The following is a 16,151-nucleotide window of genomic DNA, read 5'->3' on the forward strand; positions in this document are numbered from 1 at the left end:
GCGTAGAGTGTGGCCTCTGTACACGTTTCGCTTCGGAGACAAGCGAGATCGTCACCCAACGCACCAGGTTCCCGGAGCTCCGTTCCAAGCTCGGTGATGATACGGTAGACCCGTCGGTATTTTTTAATTCTGCCCAGTCGCAAGCAGCCAACCGCGGCACCGGTAATGTGACGTGGATCCTGCATGCTGTCTTGATCGGACTGCTACCTTGTTCCAGCTCGGCGTGCAGTCAAGCCTGATCTACGCACTGCACGCATGGGCAGGCGTTTGCTAGCAGTCTTCGTATCCTGTCCATCACATCACTCGAAGACAGGCGTGCATGGTTCAACATTGGTTGGCATCTTCAAGCCAGCTGGGATGGCTAGAGCAATTTCCGAGCTTCAGCGTACAACAGTGTCCTTTCGTGGGTCATTCGGCTCTCTCTCTCTCTGGCGAGCTCCAGACTGGCTTGGCTCGGCTCCGATAGCTGGGCTTCCGCTGCACGGAGTTTTGATGGCGACCGGAGTCCACCGAATGCGAATGAAATCGCGACTTGGACGAGCCAGACAAATTGGCCGATCAACACCGAGCCGGATTCCCGACGACTGTCGTGTTTCCAACGGTACCATCGTCACATCTTTCTCGCGCTGTCGGCTACTGTGAGATCGTCTCCTTTCGTGAAACTGGAAAATCGAAGTCTTGCATCTAGAGCCCGATGGGAGAAATCACCCGATTTCGGCCTGGTGTTTTGAACGTGACCTGCTCGCGAGAAAGCGCGTCGAAGAGTTGTGTTAATGGGCGGCAGAGTGTGAGTGAGTGTTGCTGTTGCCGATTTTGACGGGGCACCCGAATCAATGCAGTCTCTGACAAACACTGATCACGTCTGCTTGCGGGGATCCTATTCTTCTCGTATCCCTCCACCATATCTATCCATCACCAAGCACATCTGACCGAGCTCGGGCCAGACCGCCACATCGAGCGACCTGCAACCATGGATCTCAACTTTGGCACGCCCGCTCGACTCGAGCGTCAGATTGCTCAGGATCTCATGGAGACGCAGTCCGAGTTTGACCTCTCGATGCCCGGTGGTGATACCCGCGACATCAGTGCTTCCCTTACCACCACACGCACCCCCTTGGCACCCTCGAATCGTCACAACTCGTCCTTCTCGAGGCCATCAGACTCTTCCGATGTGTCGGTCACTTCGCCCGCCAAACACACGCATCTAGCCACACCGCATGCCAACAGGCGACCGGTCACACTAGCTGCTGCCGTCCACAATGCTCAACAGGACTACGCTCACAGAAGCACGCACGACACAAATGCCACTGGCTTGTCCACTTCCTCTTCCGCTTCCAGCATATCAGACTCGCCCCATTCGGCTCAATTCCCTGATCCCTACGCGCACGTTCGAAGCACGTCGCCACCGCTCACCTCAACTCCTCAGCGTACCATCGGCGCATCCTCGACCGTCGGCTCTCGCACTCGCACGACCATGACGGCTCGTCCGAATCGATCAAGCAGCATAGAGAACACTGCCTCACACCGTCACGATGACACCACAAAGGCCTCGACGTCTAGGGGTGCTCGCTCAACACGCTCTGCATCCGCGGTGCTCGACGATCTCACCGAATCTTCAATCGCACCAGAAGAAGCTTCCGATCGCGACCGTGAGAGTCGAGCTTCCTCATCTCGTCTGCACGACGCTCAACCTCAGCAGCACGAATCCGACGGCCGTGACTTTGTCGTTCACGACGCTCCCACAGCTCCACTCACATCTCGGAGCATGTCGCCTGCTCTCACCCAGCCGGGTTCGGCCGCTGCCTCTGACGGCATCGATTGGCGACAACGTCGTGCTCAACGCAGGCAGCTGGTACGAAACGACGAGTCAGCTGTCGATGAGGACGAGACCCAGCACGATGCCGAGCCAGATACATATACACGAGCATCCTCGCAGCCCACTGCCACCGTTGCCACCCGCGCCGATTCTGTTGCCGAGACCGAGTACACCGCTACCGCCTACTCTAGCCCAGCAGCGGCTCGTCTCGCCCGCCAAGGTCTCATCGCAGCCGGTGCTCCTCAGAGGCAAGACACCAAATCTGCGACGAGTACGCCCAGTCGCCCGCTCCAAACTGATCTCGCTACTCCAAAGCATGCATCCGCCTCCGAGGAGCGCGCGAGAATGAAGCAGTATCTCCTCAACAGTGTCAAAGCGACAGACAGATCTCGCTCACGTACCGGCAGGTCCTCCGATGCGCACCTCGATGCCATTGAGCGTCTCAAAGCTCAGGCACAGCTCCACAGGACACCTGGCTCTCTCTCAGAGGGCGACGCTCGAACTATCGATAATGGTTCGCCGGCTACGTCTACCGATCCCACACCGAGACGCAGGATGGATCGCCTCGGGAAGGCAAACACCTTCGCAGCTGGTCGCACACCTCTACCCAAAGGAGGCGTTGCCGAACTGCTTCGACGAGGCGCCCTCTTTGGCGTTGCTGACTCTAGCGACGCATCCACCGCAGCCGTCGACAGTCCTCTACGAGCAGCGCCGCACGGTGTTGAAGCCGTCAAAGATGACGAGGTCGCAAGCGCTGTCGGCTCCACCACTACTTACTCCGAAGCGTCTTCGAACGACCTCGCCCTCGCCCCGAACGGATCAAAGCATGGTGCCATGGGTCTACGAGCCAACACCTCCTTCCCCGGTCTTGGTGCAGCTGATGCCGGTACCGAGGCCAACTCTGTTGCGAGACCACGCGTCGATGCAGCCAAGCTCGCACTATATCAAAGCAAGCTCAACGCACGCCTCGACGCCGAGAACGACGAACTCAAACGTGAGCGTGACCACTTGCTTAACAAGATCGCCCAGCTTCAGGCAGGCTCCTCGAACGAGGCTGTCAGCGATCAACTACAAGCGGAACGCCAGCGGGCCGATGCCCTCGACAAGGAAGCGCAAGAGCTCGCCGATCTTCTCGATGAAAAGGAGCGTGAGCTCGAGTCGCTGAAGACATCCCAAGATACACCTCCCAGCAGCGACAGCCGCGAGCAAGAATTGCAAGACGAAATCGAAGAACTTCAGAGCTTGCTCAAGGAAAGAGAAGAGGACCTGGAAGAAATGGAAGCCCGACTCGACCGTGAACGCGCACAGATGGAGGAGCAGGTCCAACAAGCCAAAGCTTTCTCCTTTCAAACCCTCGACAAAATCGAGACGGAGAGAGATCAAGCTTTGGAGCGTGTAGAGCAATTGCAGGCCGAGCTTTCCGGACTACGAAGCCGCGAGCGCGACACAGCGTCGACTGCTGCGCACGATCAGGTTCGCGTGGACGGGGATTCGGCTTTGCAGCTTCGCGTTCAAGAACTCGAAACCGAAACGGAGCGTCTGCACAAGGAACTTGAATCGCAAACAACACTAGAGGTCGAAGCTCTTCGAGAGCAAAGCAAGAGCGACGCTGCGCGCATTCGCGGCCTGGAACGCCGTCTGAATGCTGCCAATGCGCAAGCCTCCAAGGGAGGCTCCTCAGGCGACAGGAGTGACGACGATCAGGCTTTGCAGCTCGCGTCTCTGAGGGAAGAGCTTCGCGATGCACAGGCTCACATTGCAGATCTCGAGGTCAAAGCTCAGGATGGAAAGACATCAGGGTCGAGCTCGCTTCACAACGAAAGGATTCGATTCCTCGAACATCAAAAGGCCGAGCTGGAAGATCGCGTCCAGCAATACCGCGAGATGATCAGCAAGGGAGTGGGCACCAACCTTGCCAATTTATCCAAGAATGGCGACGGCGGAGATGCAGCCTCGCTTCCTCCAGTGACACCAGGCAGGACCAATCTTGGCTCTTCGCCTCTTCCGAAATCGGTCATGAGCCTGCGCAACATTTCGGCTGTCAAGACTCCTCGCTCTCCCGGTCCGCTCAGCGAGGCTTCTTGGCTGTACAACGAATCAAGTCTTGGTGCTGCCAACGTTGTGGACAGGATAACTTACCTCGAAGGCGCACTTGACGAGGCCAATGCTTCGATCGACGCCAAGCTGCAACAGCTCGATGACGCAGGTGTCGCCCATCTCACGCTCGCCGACAGGCTGCAGCAAGCTCACGAACGCATCGCAGAGCTGGAGGCCGAGATCGAAAGGCTTCGCGTGCTCGGCGGTCACAGCGGAGACACCTCCCAAGCAAGTCCGAACAAGAGCGTCAGTCAACGACAAAAAGTGTTCGCCGATGTCCACGCACAGCTCGAGGGACTCAAGAGTCGGTGGGCTGCTGATCACGACAAGCTGCAACAGCGCGAACGCGAGCTCGAACGTCGTGAGCGGGAGTTGCAAGATCGAAGCACCGAGAAGCGTCAATACCAGGAGGTCCTTGCTGAGCTCAACCGCTTCAAGGAAGCCGCATCTTCCTTGCAACAGGACTTGCAGAACGAACGGGCCAAGCAGCGAAGCAAGCTTGCCGAGACGCGAGCCGTCAGCCAGCAAAAGAACTCGATCGAAGGCAGTCTGTCGCGAACGCAGGCCGAGCTCGAAGCGGTCAAGCGCAAGCTCGAAGAGAAGATGGGCGGGCTGGAGGATCTCGGTCGCCAATACATGGAGAAGGCGGTCCAGCCAGAGAGCACCCTGGGTCGGCGCGAGCGAGCACAGCTCGACAGTCAGACTGAACAGCTCGCTGATCGCTTCCAGGCGGCACAGACCGAGGTGGAGGTGCTCAAAGCTGAGCGCAACGACCTCCTCACTCAGCGCGCTGATCTGCACAGGAAGTTCGCTGCCGCCAACGAGAACTACGAGCAGGTACTTGCCGATCTCGCTACATCCCGAGCGGCGTTGGCCGAGCATCAAACGCAACTGGACGAGCAGATCGAGCAGATGGAGGCGGCACACGCTGCGCTGCGCTCCAAAAAGGCTGCCTACGAGGAGATCGCCGGCGATCGCGATCGACTCCGTGCTGAACGCGATTTGATCGTACACGACGTGGGCATGTTTGAGCAGGAATTGCGCCGACTTCGTCGCGAAGCTGATCGACAGGGTGCCGATCTGGAAGCTCTCCGTGCCGAGCGCGAGCAAGCCCGACGTCAGCTGGCCTCTGACGAACAAGTCAAGGATCGGGAGCGTGCAGAGTTCATGGCGCAAGTTCGAACGTTGGTTGAACAGCTCAAGTCCAAGACGCACGAAGTGGACCGAATCAAGCGCAAGCTCGACGATTTGGAGCGTTCCCGAACGTCCGTCGTCGCTGCACCACCACCGTACGTCGAAGACCACTCGCTCATCGCTGCAAGGAAGATGCACGAAGCAGAATGCAAAGGTCTCTTGCTCCAGATCAAGTATCTCAAACTCAAGCTCAACCGCGAAATGGATCTTCGAGCCGACCTGGTCCACCAAAAGCAATACATCAGTCTGCTTCTGCAAGGATTCACTCGGTCAGACAAACAGCTCGGCAAGCTCATCTTTGACCTCAACCTGCAAAGTCCGGACAGAGATGCGAGGAGGAGGCCCGATCAGGTCACACGCAGATGGAGTAAAGCTCTCAATGCCACTTTGGCAGTGGCGAGGATGCAGATTTCGGCCAACAAGGCGAAGCAGGTCAAGGAGATCAAAATGAACCTCAGCAAGGCGCATGAGGAGGTGCAGTCGCGGAGAAATGTCGGTCGCGGATCAAATGCGCATGACCGTCAAAGTGGCACGGCAGCAGCGGGAGTCGTGGAGCGAAAGAGCGGGTTGGGCAGCTGGCAGCACGCGATGAAGGGATGAACGATGCACGATGTGCCTTTTCAATGTCAAACCTCAATACACTGTGTCTATGATGGTTGTCTATGTGTGTATGATCCTGTCCGAGCGACTGTCAGCTTCGCAGCGGCAGCCGGTCGATCTCTATGTGTCCGAGGGCTACATAATCTGCTGTCGGTGTTTTTCATTCTTCGTCATCACCCTCATCAGTGTCATCCTCGTCCGTTCCTTCGTCGTCTTGGCTCTCCTCGCCATCTCCTTCGCCGCCTGCTCCCTGCAGCTCGGGCACAATCGTGAGCTCATCTTGTTTGGTAAAGTCCATGAACAGCTGCGTCAATACAAAGACGGCAAAGTCCCTGTGAGTCCAGTAACACAGGTGTGCTCCGAGCGCGTCGATATAGGAACTGAGGCTGATGGTTTCCGAGAGGTGGTAGTCGATGCAGCCGTGCGGGTTGAGTGCGCGGAATCGACGTTCGGCGCGTTCGAGCGAATCGAGATCAAAGTCGTGCTTGTCGTCGGCCTCGTCTTCAGGGATTGAGGATGTGCGGAGCGCTGTCTCTGGTTGAAGCGTCTTCTTGCGTGTTCCCTTTTCTGTTTCTAGCTCGCGGGCTTCAGGTGTTGCGGCTCCGAAGTCGGAAGGCGTGGGACTTGCATTCTGGAGGTGGTGCCATTTGCGGATGGTCTTTATGTAGTCGGAACTGTCGACGATGCGTTCGCCCTTCTTTCTGGACGTTACCCTTTGCTTTTCTTCAGGCGATAGACCCGCTGGAAGCGCATCTGGATCGTCGGCGAGAATTCTCGCTTGTCTGCCGATCTTGCCAACAGCCTGGAAGGGATGCTCCTTGTATTTTTCAAAGATACGACTGACGCTCATGCGCGGCAACGACAAAGTGCGGAGCAGAGCCTCCGTGGCGCTCTCGATGGCGATGGGCTTGATCAGCTTGGCGTAGGCCGAGTCGACCGTGGGCGCCAGTTGGAAAGCGACTGGGTCGTTGGGATTGAAAACGTTGTAGACGTTCTCAGCGGCGAGGCAGCCGTATCGGTCCTTCCTAGTGTCGAACGCGTCCGAGGTGTCTTCAGGGTGCCTCTGCGTACCACTCCTCGCGATGAGCTGTCCGCCATCGAGGTGGAAGAAGAATGCAACGGGCGAACCGATGAAGAAGAGATTCTTGACGTTGAAGTGGAGACGATCGTTGCGTCGAAGCGCTTCGTGGTCCGACTGCTCGACTTCCAACAGCGGCGGAACGACTGAAGGCTGCGCCGACAATATATCCGCCGCGAGGGCTGAGCCGAGAGAATGGCCAATGAGGGAGACTCGACCTCCGTTCTTCTCAAAATCAGGGTTGCGACGGCAGAAGAGGCGGTAGGTACGATTGAGTTCCGAGATGACCGAGTCGATCATTTTTTTACGATGGCGAGATAGATAGAAGGGCACGTCTAGCACCACTTTTGTAATGATGTTGCGGATCACGGGGATGGCCGCGGAGTTGGTGATGTCGTCGAGGGTGTAGAAGTTGTCGTTGTCCTCAGGCTCGTCGTCGAATGCCACGAAGCGCCGCCAACATATTGGCAAGAACTGTACGCGCCGACCTCGGGAAAGTCGGCGTACGGCAGGATCACGCGCGTTCTCGGTGGCCAGATTGCGGAGGTGCTCGACATCGTAGACAAAGTCTAGAGCTTCGAAATCCTCTACCAGGGATTGACCGATGCCGTGGATGGCGAAGACGAGCTCTGGAGGCTCATCCTTGCGATCGTCGGGCAAGAGGTCGGGGTCGTTCTCGGAGCGCTTCTGTCGGTCGAGCTCGTCGTGGGTCATATCTTGTTTGACCTGGCGCTTTCCCTCGTCGGCAGCCTCGTTTTGGTCATAGCCAAAGAATCTCTTGAGGGCGACGAAGGGGCGCAAGGCTGCATCACTGGAGGGGACGAGCTTGGCAGCGAAGGATCTTCGCTCGTCCTCATCTCCATTGGTCGAAGATCTGGCGCGATTAGGACCATCCGCTCCGCCGCCGGAGGGGGGAGAGGAGCCAGCCCTAGCAGCGCCTTGGCGCTTCGAGGCAGACCGAGCGCCGATGCTGGTACCTTCTTGCTGCGCCTGTGTATACTTTGAAGAGCCGTTGGCGTTTGACGTGCCGTCCTTCTCGTTGTCGTTGGCCCAGGGCAGGGAGAGATTGGAAAATGGGCTGAAGGACCTTTGCTCTGCGATCTGCTCTGCACGATCGAAACCTCGGACAACGACGGCGCCACCGAGGACGGACAGGAAGCGGCCACGAAGATCCTGAGAAAAGATACGACCGACTTGTGCGTCCTGAAAAGAGACTTGACCTTGATCCTTCATGCTCGGGAGTGGATAGAGCCTGGCCCTTTCCGTTTCTTCAGCCGTGTCAGCTGCTTGGTGCTTGGATGCTTCAGTGTCGAGATCGGTAGCATGGAGCCAAGGCTGAGCCTGTTCATAGGCATGGTCGAGGTCTTTGGATAAGGGATCGTCGCAGCTGATGGGTACGTAAGATCCGTCGGTGAGGGACGAATAGAACCATGTTGCTCTCACGACCTTGAGCAAGACACCTTTCCAAAAGACAGGATAGAGAGTCATGGATTCCAGGTCGACATCGAAGAGGTTGTCCTCCATGACCTCCACTGTGGCAGCACGATCGGATTCGGGCTCATCTGGATCAAGGACAAGGTTGACTTGGGACTTTTCTGATTCCGACTTGTTGTCATCTCGATCGGAAGATGACTCGGAATCGACTGAACGATCTCGCGAGTTGTCGTTTCGATCAGACCTTGGCTGGTTGTTGGCAAAGGGAAGGTAGCTGCGCAAACCGTTCAGCCAAGGACTGCTCGAGGTCTCGCATTTGCTCGATGCTGAGTCGGAATTGGGCTTGTGTTCCGAAGACGGGTCCTCAAAGCCGGCAAGAGCGGTGTGAATGGCATCTACGCCAGACGGAGGAGCATGCGGAGCAGAAGAGTTGGCGGGTTGCTTCGCATCACGGTTCAGGCGCTGCTTGCGAGGCGAATGGTCATTGGATTCTCCCGCGAGTTTGTTCCACCTCTTTTCGAGCTTGTCGCTGTCTTGAGGTTGAAAGGTAGCCCAGGCGTCGCCGCGAGCGTACATCCATTGTGCCTTCTGCGGTGGAGGCGTCGAGGAAGACGACTGGCTGGACTCGGATTGAGATCGTGATTGACATTGGGATGGCTGAGTCATGTGTGGCCAGCGCGACACAAGCGCAAGGTCGGTAAAGATCCGATCTCGACGAGGTGCCGAACGGACTGCTTCCGAAGTGTGTGTGATGTGTTGAGGAGAAGCCGACAACGAATATGATGTCTGTTAGCTTTGCAGCGGTGAAATGCGGCAAAATGACGAAAGTGCTGCATCGGATTCTTCCGAGCTCCAGCCTAGAGACTCGCCGTTCGACCCGATGCATATCCGATTCGACTCTCAGCGATACGCAGCCTCAAAGTCAGCAACAGGGTTCTGCACGGGACTGGGAGCGCAGCTGGCGTATCGCGGCCGTGGTCCCGCGCTTCGGCAGGGGGGAAATTCAAGAGGGGCCAAGTGCTGCAGGCTCAATGTGTGCATACGTACGTGGCGGCAGACCAACTGAGTCGAGTCTGTAAATTCAACTCGGCTGCAGTCACAAAGCACGAATCACGAGCGGTTTTCTGTTTGGACTGCACAGCCAAAAAATAGAGATTGCAGAGTGGGCCCATTTGTTGATATCTTCCCCGTCAACCCCCTTCGCCACCACTACCACTCACCCACCATTCCCTACGCATGGATACTAGCTTTTGTCTCTCGTCATTCCGCCTACCAGCACCATCCAAGGTGGGATGTCACGAGTAGAATTCGCTCGCCCCCGCCATCAACACTGCCTAAGCCGCACTTGACACTCGACTATCACTGACACCCTGTACGGATACACCTCGGGACGATCAGCGGACGAAGCGTCGTTGAACCGTGTCAACATGGCGGCGGCCACCATGTCCTCTGCAACCTTTGACCCTGCAGACTCAGCCGCCATGTCCTCACAATCCTCGGTCTCGGTTTCCTTTTGGGACAACTTGAGCAGGCATTGGACAGAGGCCGACAGCAACAAGCAAACCCTCATGGCCATCCTGCTCATTCTCCAGCTCGTGGCTCTGTTTTGCTTCATCAAGCGCTCCCTGGATAAGATGTTCGGGCGACGTGCAGAGTATCGCAATCAGCGCACAAAACACTTTGCTCGTAGAGCTGCTGTTGCCGCTGCCGGTGGCTCCTCCAAATCGGGCATCCCTCTCAGCCATCAACGCCCGCTCTATCGTTCCGACATCAAACCTCAGCTGCCACCAAGACCGTCTCAAAACCATCCTCTCCGCTCATCAGGTCCATCCGCATCCCAGCCATCCTTTGAAACCACCTCCACCGGCGACATTGTTTTACCGTCGTGGACTGATGCAGGTCCCACTCCGCTCAGGGTCATCATCGAAGAGCCCGAGGAGAGTCTCTCCCGCAGCAACTCTCCCCTGCCATCTCGGCCTCATTCGCCCGCCATGTATCGCGACGCACAGCGTTCGCCCGTCTCTGCTGTCTATCAAGACGTTGCTCCTCACCACTGGGCCCATCCCTCCAACTCCCAAAGAGACAGCACCTCGCTCAGGCTCAGAGAGCGCAACGATTATTCCATGCTCCCTTTCAACATCGATCGCTCTTCTACCCCAGACACTCGTCTTGAAGAAGTCAGGCGCCCTTTCAGTCGACCAAGCCCTGCCGACAGCCACTTATACACCACCTCGCAGCAGCCCGCATTCGCAGATCCGCTTTCAGCACAATCCTTCTCGCCTGCCTGAACACGCTCCGTTTACCGCACAATAGATACCCCTCTCCGCAGCACGCCCACTGCGGTCATCATTCCACGTTCCATATGTCTTGCAGATCAGCACAAACACAATTGTCTTCTTTAATTTGCATCTCCTTCTCAGCCTCTGCGTCGCAAGCCGTGGTTCACGTTCCTTTCGTTCGTTGTGCTTTTAACCCGTCCAACGACCCGTCGAAACATCTTCACCTCATGCAGGGATCTGCATCGTCACGCTGTTATGAGATCATGCAACATACGCATCCGCTCAGAGCTGTGAAAAAGTCTATGTTTCAACGAGCAGCCTCGCATGCCGGGCAAGCGGGAAAGTCTGACGAGGCTCGGTAAGGAGTCGCGACGGTCCATCAGCACTGGTGCACTGCGCCCGTCTTTCCGCTGGCTGTGTCGGAAATCGCCGTCCATACTGTTGGTGAGATCATCAAAGTGTGGGCAATCGTCAGCGCTCCGCTCAGCAAGACCACTAGATAGCTACGTGTACTAACCGCTGATCACGAGGACGACCGAGCCGAAGATGGCACACGCCACACTGAGCGGCCGTGTTGATTGCCACCATTTTCGGTTTGCTGCTGCTGGTCGGAATCGTACACTTGCGCCAGGTCGAAGCGGTAGTTCCACTTCGTCAACGTCGACAGACTCTCTGACACCACCGTTGACGCCCGCCGTTCGACCACCCTCCATTCTCTCTAGGCGGTCGAGCGTGGGAGGCTCTTCCTCTCCCCCATCATCGTACTGATTGGCTCGAATAGGATTTTGACCGTGGTCCATGGAGCCGTTGGATTGGTCGATGAGAGCCTCGTGTTCCTCCTCTCCGCGTTGTCCACCGTGCTGGGCATCTGCGTGACTGCTGCTAGGGCCGTGATCTCGCCAAGAAGAGCTGGTGAGATGAGGCAAGTCAGCGGTCGGTACGCGTTTGCCTGTCTCGCTGGTAAGTTTAAGGTAGCAAAGACTGGGAAAGATGAATGCCAAGGCCGTTGCACTGAGTCCGCCGGTCAATTCGAGCACGATACCGAGGTCGCATGTCAGGAGCGAGATGATCATAGCGCTGACGACGAGGCTCGAGGTGAAGATCAGATGGCGGTTGCGATCGAATTCGCCCGCGAAAAAGTAGGTCTCGAGCACCTCACGGCAAACGAAGCATTCGAGCGGTAAGGTGGTAAGCATGTTGAGCCCGAAAAGACCACGGGCAATGTTGACGATGACGTCGTCGTTAGGGAAGTTGTTCTGAAGGTGGATGGATAGATAGTTGGAGTCAGTCTAATGCCGAACACTGATGAGCTTTGCGGACCGCATGTACCTACAAGGACATTGCTCAGAGTCTTCTCTTCAAAGCTCCAGTAGCCAGCAACGCTCATGGTGATGGTAGCAGCTGCGGCAATGATGGTCGAGTAGTGTGTGACTTGACCGAACTTATTCATCGAGGGCTCCTTCAGAGATCCATAGATGAGCAGAGAGTTGTGGTGGCAAACAAAGGCGAAACTGATCACAGAGATGGACCGAACCAGGTTGCTTATGTTGACGATGGTGAAACGAAGGGCAGGGTCGCCCTTGAGCTCGGCGGGCATGGCAGGACCTCGAATGGTGACGGCGACGATGATGACGACCATGGAGACGAGAGCGATGGCGCTGGCTTTGCTAAGCTTTTCGATGTTGCGATAAAGGGAAAGCGGGTAGGAGATGGCGAGGGTGAAGAGGGTGATGACGAATTGACGATTGGCGAGAAAGGTGCCGGACAAAGACGGAAAGATCATCTTGATGACATGAGGGATCGTGTCACCGATAACGACGCAAAAGGCGCACATGCCACCAAAGCCGAATGCGAACTGAAAGATGGACACGGCGGCTTTGCCATTGTGGCCGAAGCAATGTTCCATGATTTCGATGTAGGTGATACGACCGCTGAGCTTCGCGTTGAGGACGATGAGCCGGATGGTCCAGTCGGTGAGGAAGGAGAGACCTACGAGAAGGACTAGACCAGCGACGAAGCCTGATTCTCGCATCGAGTAAGGAAGACCAACAATACCGGCTCCAAGGATGCTGTTTGCCATGTTGACAGTGGCATCGAACACACCGGCACCTCTTTTGAGCCAGTCGGGAATGCCTTCTCCGTCCCAGCCGGGCACGCCGAGCGATTGACGTATTGAGCGAATATCATGACTCAGTCCGTCGAGGGAGGCACGAAAGCGGACTGGGCCCGGTATACGATCGATGAGTGAAGGACCCGAATCTCGATCCCTGCGTGCGTTGGCGGACGAGGAGTTTGCGACAGAGGTGTACATGGGACCGTCGTTGGAACGAAGGCCGATGTGGGAAGCTTGAATGGCGACCACGTCGTCTTCCTCGTCAATATCGTCCGAGTCTGCCTCGAATTGAGCCTCCTTAGAAGATATGGTCGACTTGAGATGTGGGGCGGTGCGAGTATCGGGCGGTGTTTTGGAATAAGACGGCAGGTCCGCATCCTCTGCTGACGACGAGGCGTGAGGTGGCGACGTAGTGGATGGTAGCGCGACCTCGTCGTCGTCGTCGTCATATGAAAAGGTCGGCATGTCCGCTACACTGTGTTGGGTAGAGCGCAGCTCTGAATGTGACGATGAAGCTGTCATGAGCGCGGTTCGACGGATGTGCCGATTGGACAGTCAAATGAAGCGGCCAAGCTCTCCGATTTCGGGCCATTGACGCTGCCCTTTGGCGGCTGAGTTCGGTGGACTGAGCCTCGTTCGGAGATGCCAGCGAGATTGCCAGAAGATGGCTGAAGAGTGACTGAGCGTATGGGAGGTGAATGTGACAGGATGGTGGCAGTGTCAACAGGAAGGACGTGCACGAGCAGCAGCAGCAGCAGCACGGCCGGTTGTGAATCCTGAACCGTGCTTGGGGACCCTGCAAGATCGCGAGTCGATGCACAATTTTCGAAAATCGCAACTTAGAAGAAAGCAAGAAAAGTCAAATATGATTGAACCATCGTTTCCTCGTTTCCGCTTTGCTCCACCATCACCCTCTCACCCTCCTGCATTCGCAGCTCATCGTCAAAATGGCTGCCATTGCTTCGGGCGGCTCTCATCTCCACCCACCCTTGGTGCAGCCCATCATCTTTTGCGGTCCAGGCAGCAACCTCTACCCACTCTGCAGCTCCACCGTCGCCGCTGATGCCACTCAAGATCCTCATCGCTCGGATCTCGTCGATCTCCCCAAGGCCATGCTTCCAGTGTTCAATCGCCCAATGATCGCATACGCACTGCAGCAGCTTCTCTCTGCTGGTCTACGCCATGCTGTTGTCTTTGCGCCCTCCGAGCATCACTCTGTCATCGCTGCTGCTCTCAAGTCCCTCATCCTCATTCCACCCACACTCGTCCAGTCAGGAAAGAAGCTCTCTTCCGCGGCTGCGGCTGCCGCCGCTGCTGCTGTTGAGGAAGCCTCGAAGTATCCCAACGTCTCAGTCTCAGTCGGCCTCAATAGCGCTTCCACCGCGCCAGCTGCTTCCGATCCATATCTCTCTGGGAACTCGTTCGCTGTCTCTTCCACACAGAACGAGACTGTCATGCGTGTCGATCTCTTGCCCCTCGGTCCCGATGACCTCGTCAGTCCCAAGTCGAGCTCTCGCGTTTCGAGTTCTGCGAGCAAATACAAGAAATTCGGCACCGCAGGTCTCGTCTCGTGGCTTCATTCTATTGGCAGGCTCGATAAGGACCCTCTCGTTCTTCCGGTCGACTTGATCACTCAGTCCATCTCTCTTACCGACATCATCAACAGCCATGTCTCTAGCGCACCGGATTCGCCCGCCTTGACGTGCCTCATGTATGAGAGAGGCGCCGGCGAAGGCACTGGCAAAGAGCGCGAGAAAGACGGTAAGTCTACACACGTCATGCCAAGGCTTCTCGCTCCTTGCCGTACTGACAATCGTCTCTCCTCTCCCTTCTGACCCTGCAGGACCGCCAAAGCTCTTCAGCGCCTATGAGCGCCCTTCTTCACAGACCAGCAGCTCGTCAATCTCCGGCAACACAGATCACTGCACCACCCACCAGCTGCTGCTTCTGCAGGATTCCGATGACGTTTCGGACATCGACTCTTCCGACCTTCATCTGCGCATGTCTCTCTTATGGTCCCATCCTCATGTTCGTGTATCCACCGCCCTCCTTGACTCCCACGTCTATCTCTTCAGCCTCCAGCAGCTTCTCAGCCTCCTCACTTCCGAAGCTGGTTCCAAGATGAAGAGCCTCCGCGAAGAGGTCGTTCCCTTCATGGTCAAGTGCAGCTGGATGGTCGGTCTTCGCGAGAAGGCTGGTTGGAACCAACACGCAGCCAAGGACACCTCCCTTTCCGATCATCTCTCCTCATGGAACGCCGGCTCTGCAAAAGAGAATGATGCCAGCAACCTCCGGTCGAGCACATTTGTCGACCCAGAGCTCCTTCAGGCTGGGTCTTCGTTCCGACCTGCTCTCGACAATCTCAACAATCGCACGTCGCCGCCTTTCACTCCCGATCGTTCTCAGCTCGTGTCTCCCGCTGCCAAGCTTGACGAACAAACCCGTGCCGCGAACGTACGAGAACAGGCTCGCGCCTCGGCCAAGAAAGCTGCAAGCCAAGCAAGAGTCAATGCACTCATCTTCCGGCTCACAGCTGACAGAAAGCATCCCGTCGACCCTTCCACATCTATCGAAGAGATCAGAGAGAGGGAAGAAGATGCAAGACGCGAGCCTTTCATTGCCCGAGCCAACACTGTCCCAACCTATTTGGAGTGCAACCGATATGTAAGTATCTGCCGTCGCCTCCGCAGGTCCATCGCACAGCTGAGCTCACACTTTCCTATCTCGCGACTGTCTCTTTGCAGCTGCTGCGCTCTTTAGCCACTGGATCCACCGGACAGTCGAGCACTTCAGCATCACACGCAGCCACGGCCGCCTCTTTGCCTGCTTCCACGCTCTCGCATCCTTTGCCTAATCAGTCGCTGCCGCCTCCCGCGACTCCAGCTCAAGCAGCCACCGATTCAGGGTCTGCACAGGATACGGCCAAGACTTCGTCACCGGCACAATGGATCGACTCCAAATCACAAATTTCCTCGGATTCGCTGGTCGAAACCTTCACGCGCGTTAGCGAACGCACCACCATCAAACGGAGCGTGGTCGGACGCGCATGTGCAATTGGCAAGAATGTCAAGCTAACAGGCGTCATCGTTATGGATGGCGTCAAGATCGGCGACAAGTAAGTCTTTGGCTCCTTTCACTCGAGTCGAGTCTCCTGCAGCATGATCATTGACCTTATTTTCCCGCTTATGATTGTTCCTACAGCGCCAAGCTCGAGAACTGCATCCTCGCGGCCGGCTCCATCGTCGAGGAGAAGTGCAACCTCAAGGATTGTGATGTGGCTGCCTCGGTCAAGGTTCCTGCTGGAACCAACAGCAAGGGCGAGAAGTTTGACGAATGATGCGCACTCTGTTTACGTCCGCGAGGTGACGTTGGCATGCAACATCGAAGTGGCATCGTCAGACGCTGCCGTGGAGTCAGCTAAATAACTTTGCCAAATCACATCTACCCATAATCGACTTGTGTCTGTGTGACAAGAGCGTTCCAATCAGCTGGGCAATGGCCGACAGCAAGGCGGAGTCTCGTCGGAATACGACCCGTCCC

General features: G+C 56.6%; 5 protein-coding genes across 5 annotated transcripts; 3 read left to right on the forward strand and 2 right to left on the reverse strand.

Annotated features, from left to right (window-relative positions):
* Nucleotides 1-513: 513 nt before the first annotated feature.
* Nucleotides 514-5,707, forward strand: PHSY_006409 (hypothetical protein; the record flags this gene model as incomplete). The annotated part of the gene is made up of 2 exons (XM_012337011.1): nucleotides 514-601; nucleotides 921-5,707. 2 exons carry the CDS (start codon nucleotides 514-516, stop codon nucleotides 5,705-5,707), a joined length of 4,875 nt encoding a protein of 1,624 aa, XP_012192401.1.
* A 160-nt stretch (nucleotides 5,708-5,867) lies between these two features.
* On the reverse strand, nucleotides 5,868-8,795 carry PHSY_006410 (hypothetical protein; the record flags this gene model as incomplete). Its single annotated transcript, XM_012337012.1, has 1 exon — nucleotides 5,868-8,795. The coding sequence occupies one exon, from the start codon at nucleotides 8,793-8,795 to the stop codon at nucleotides 5,868-5,870; it is 2,928 nt and encodes a 975-aa protein (XP_012192402.1).
* Nucleotides 8,796-9,646: 851 nt separating this feature from the next.
* PHSY_006411 (hypothetical protein) lies at nucleotides 9,647-10,507 on the forward strand (the record flags this gene model as incomplete). The annotated part of the gene is made up of 1 exon (XM_012337013.1): nucleotides 9,647-10,507. The coding sequence occupies one exon, from the start codon at nucleotides 9,647-9,649 to the stop codon at nucleotides 10,505-10,507; it is 861 nt and encodes a 286-aa protein (XP_012192403.1).
* Nucleotides 10,508-11,010: 503 nt separating this feature from the next.
* PHSY_006412 (amino acid transporter) lies at nucleotides 11,011-13,076 on the reverse strand (the record flags this gene model as incomplete). Its single annotated transcript, XM_012337014.1, has 2 exons — nucleotides 11,011-11,754; nucleotides 11,832-13,076. The coding sequence occupies 2 exons, from the start codon at nucleotides 13,074-13,076 to the stop codon at nucleotides 11,011-11,013; spliced, it is 1,989 nt and encodes a 662-aa protein (XP_012192404.1).
* Nucleotides 13,077-13,558: 482 nt separating this feature from the next.
* Nucleotides 13,559-15,948, forward strand: PHSY_006413 (eukaryotic translation initiation factor subunit; the record flags this gene model as incomplete). Its single annotated transcript, XM_012337015.1, has 4 exons — nucleotides 13,559-14,372; nucleotides 14,455-15,275; nucleotides 15,356-15,726; nucleotides 15,813-15,948. 4 exons carry the CDS (start codon nucleotides 13,559-13,561, stop codon nucleotides 15,946-15,948), a joined length of 2,142 nt encoding a protein of 713 aa, XP_012192405.1.
* Nucleotides 15,949-16,151: the final 203 nt, after the last annotated feature.

Source organism: Pseudozyma hubeiensis (genome assembly GCF_000403515.1).
Source record: "Pseudozyma hubeiensis SY62 DNA, scaffold: PHS58, whole genome shotgun sequence".
Classification (NCBI taxonomy): Eukaryota; Fungi; Basidiomycota; class Ustilaginomycetes; order Ustilaginales; family Ustilaginaceae; genus Pseudozyma; species Pseudozyma hubeiensis.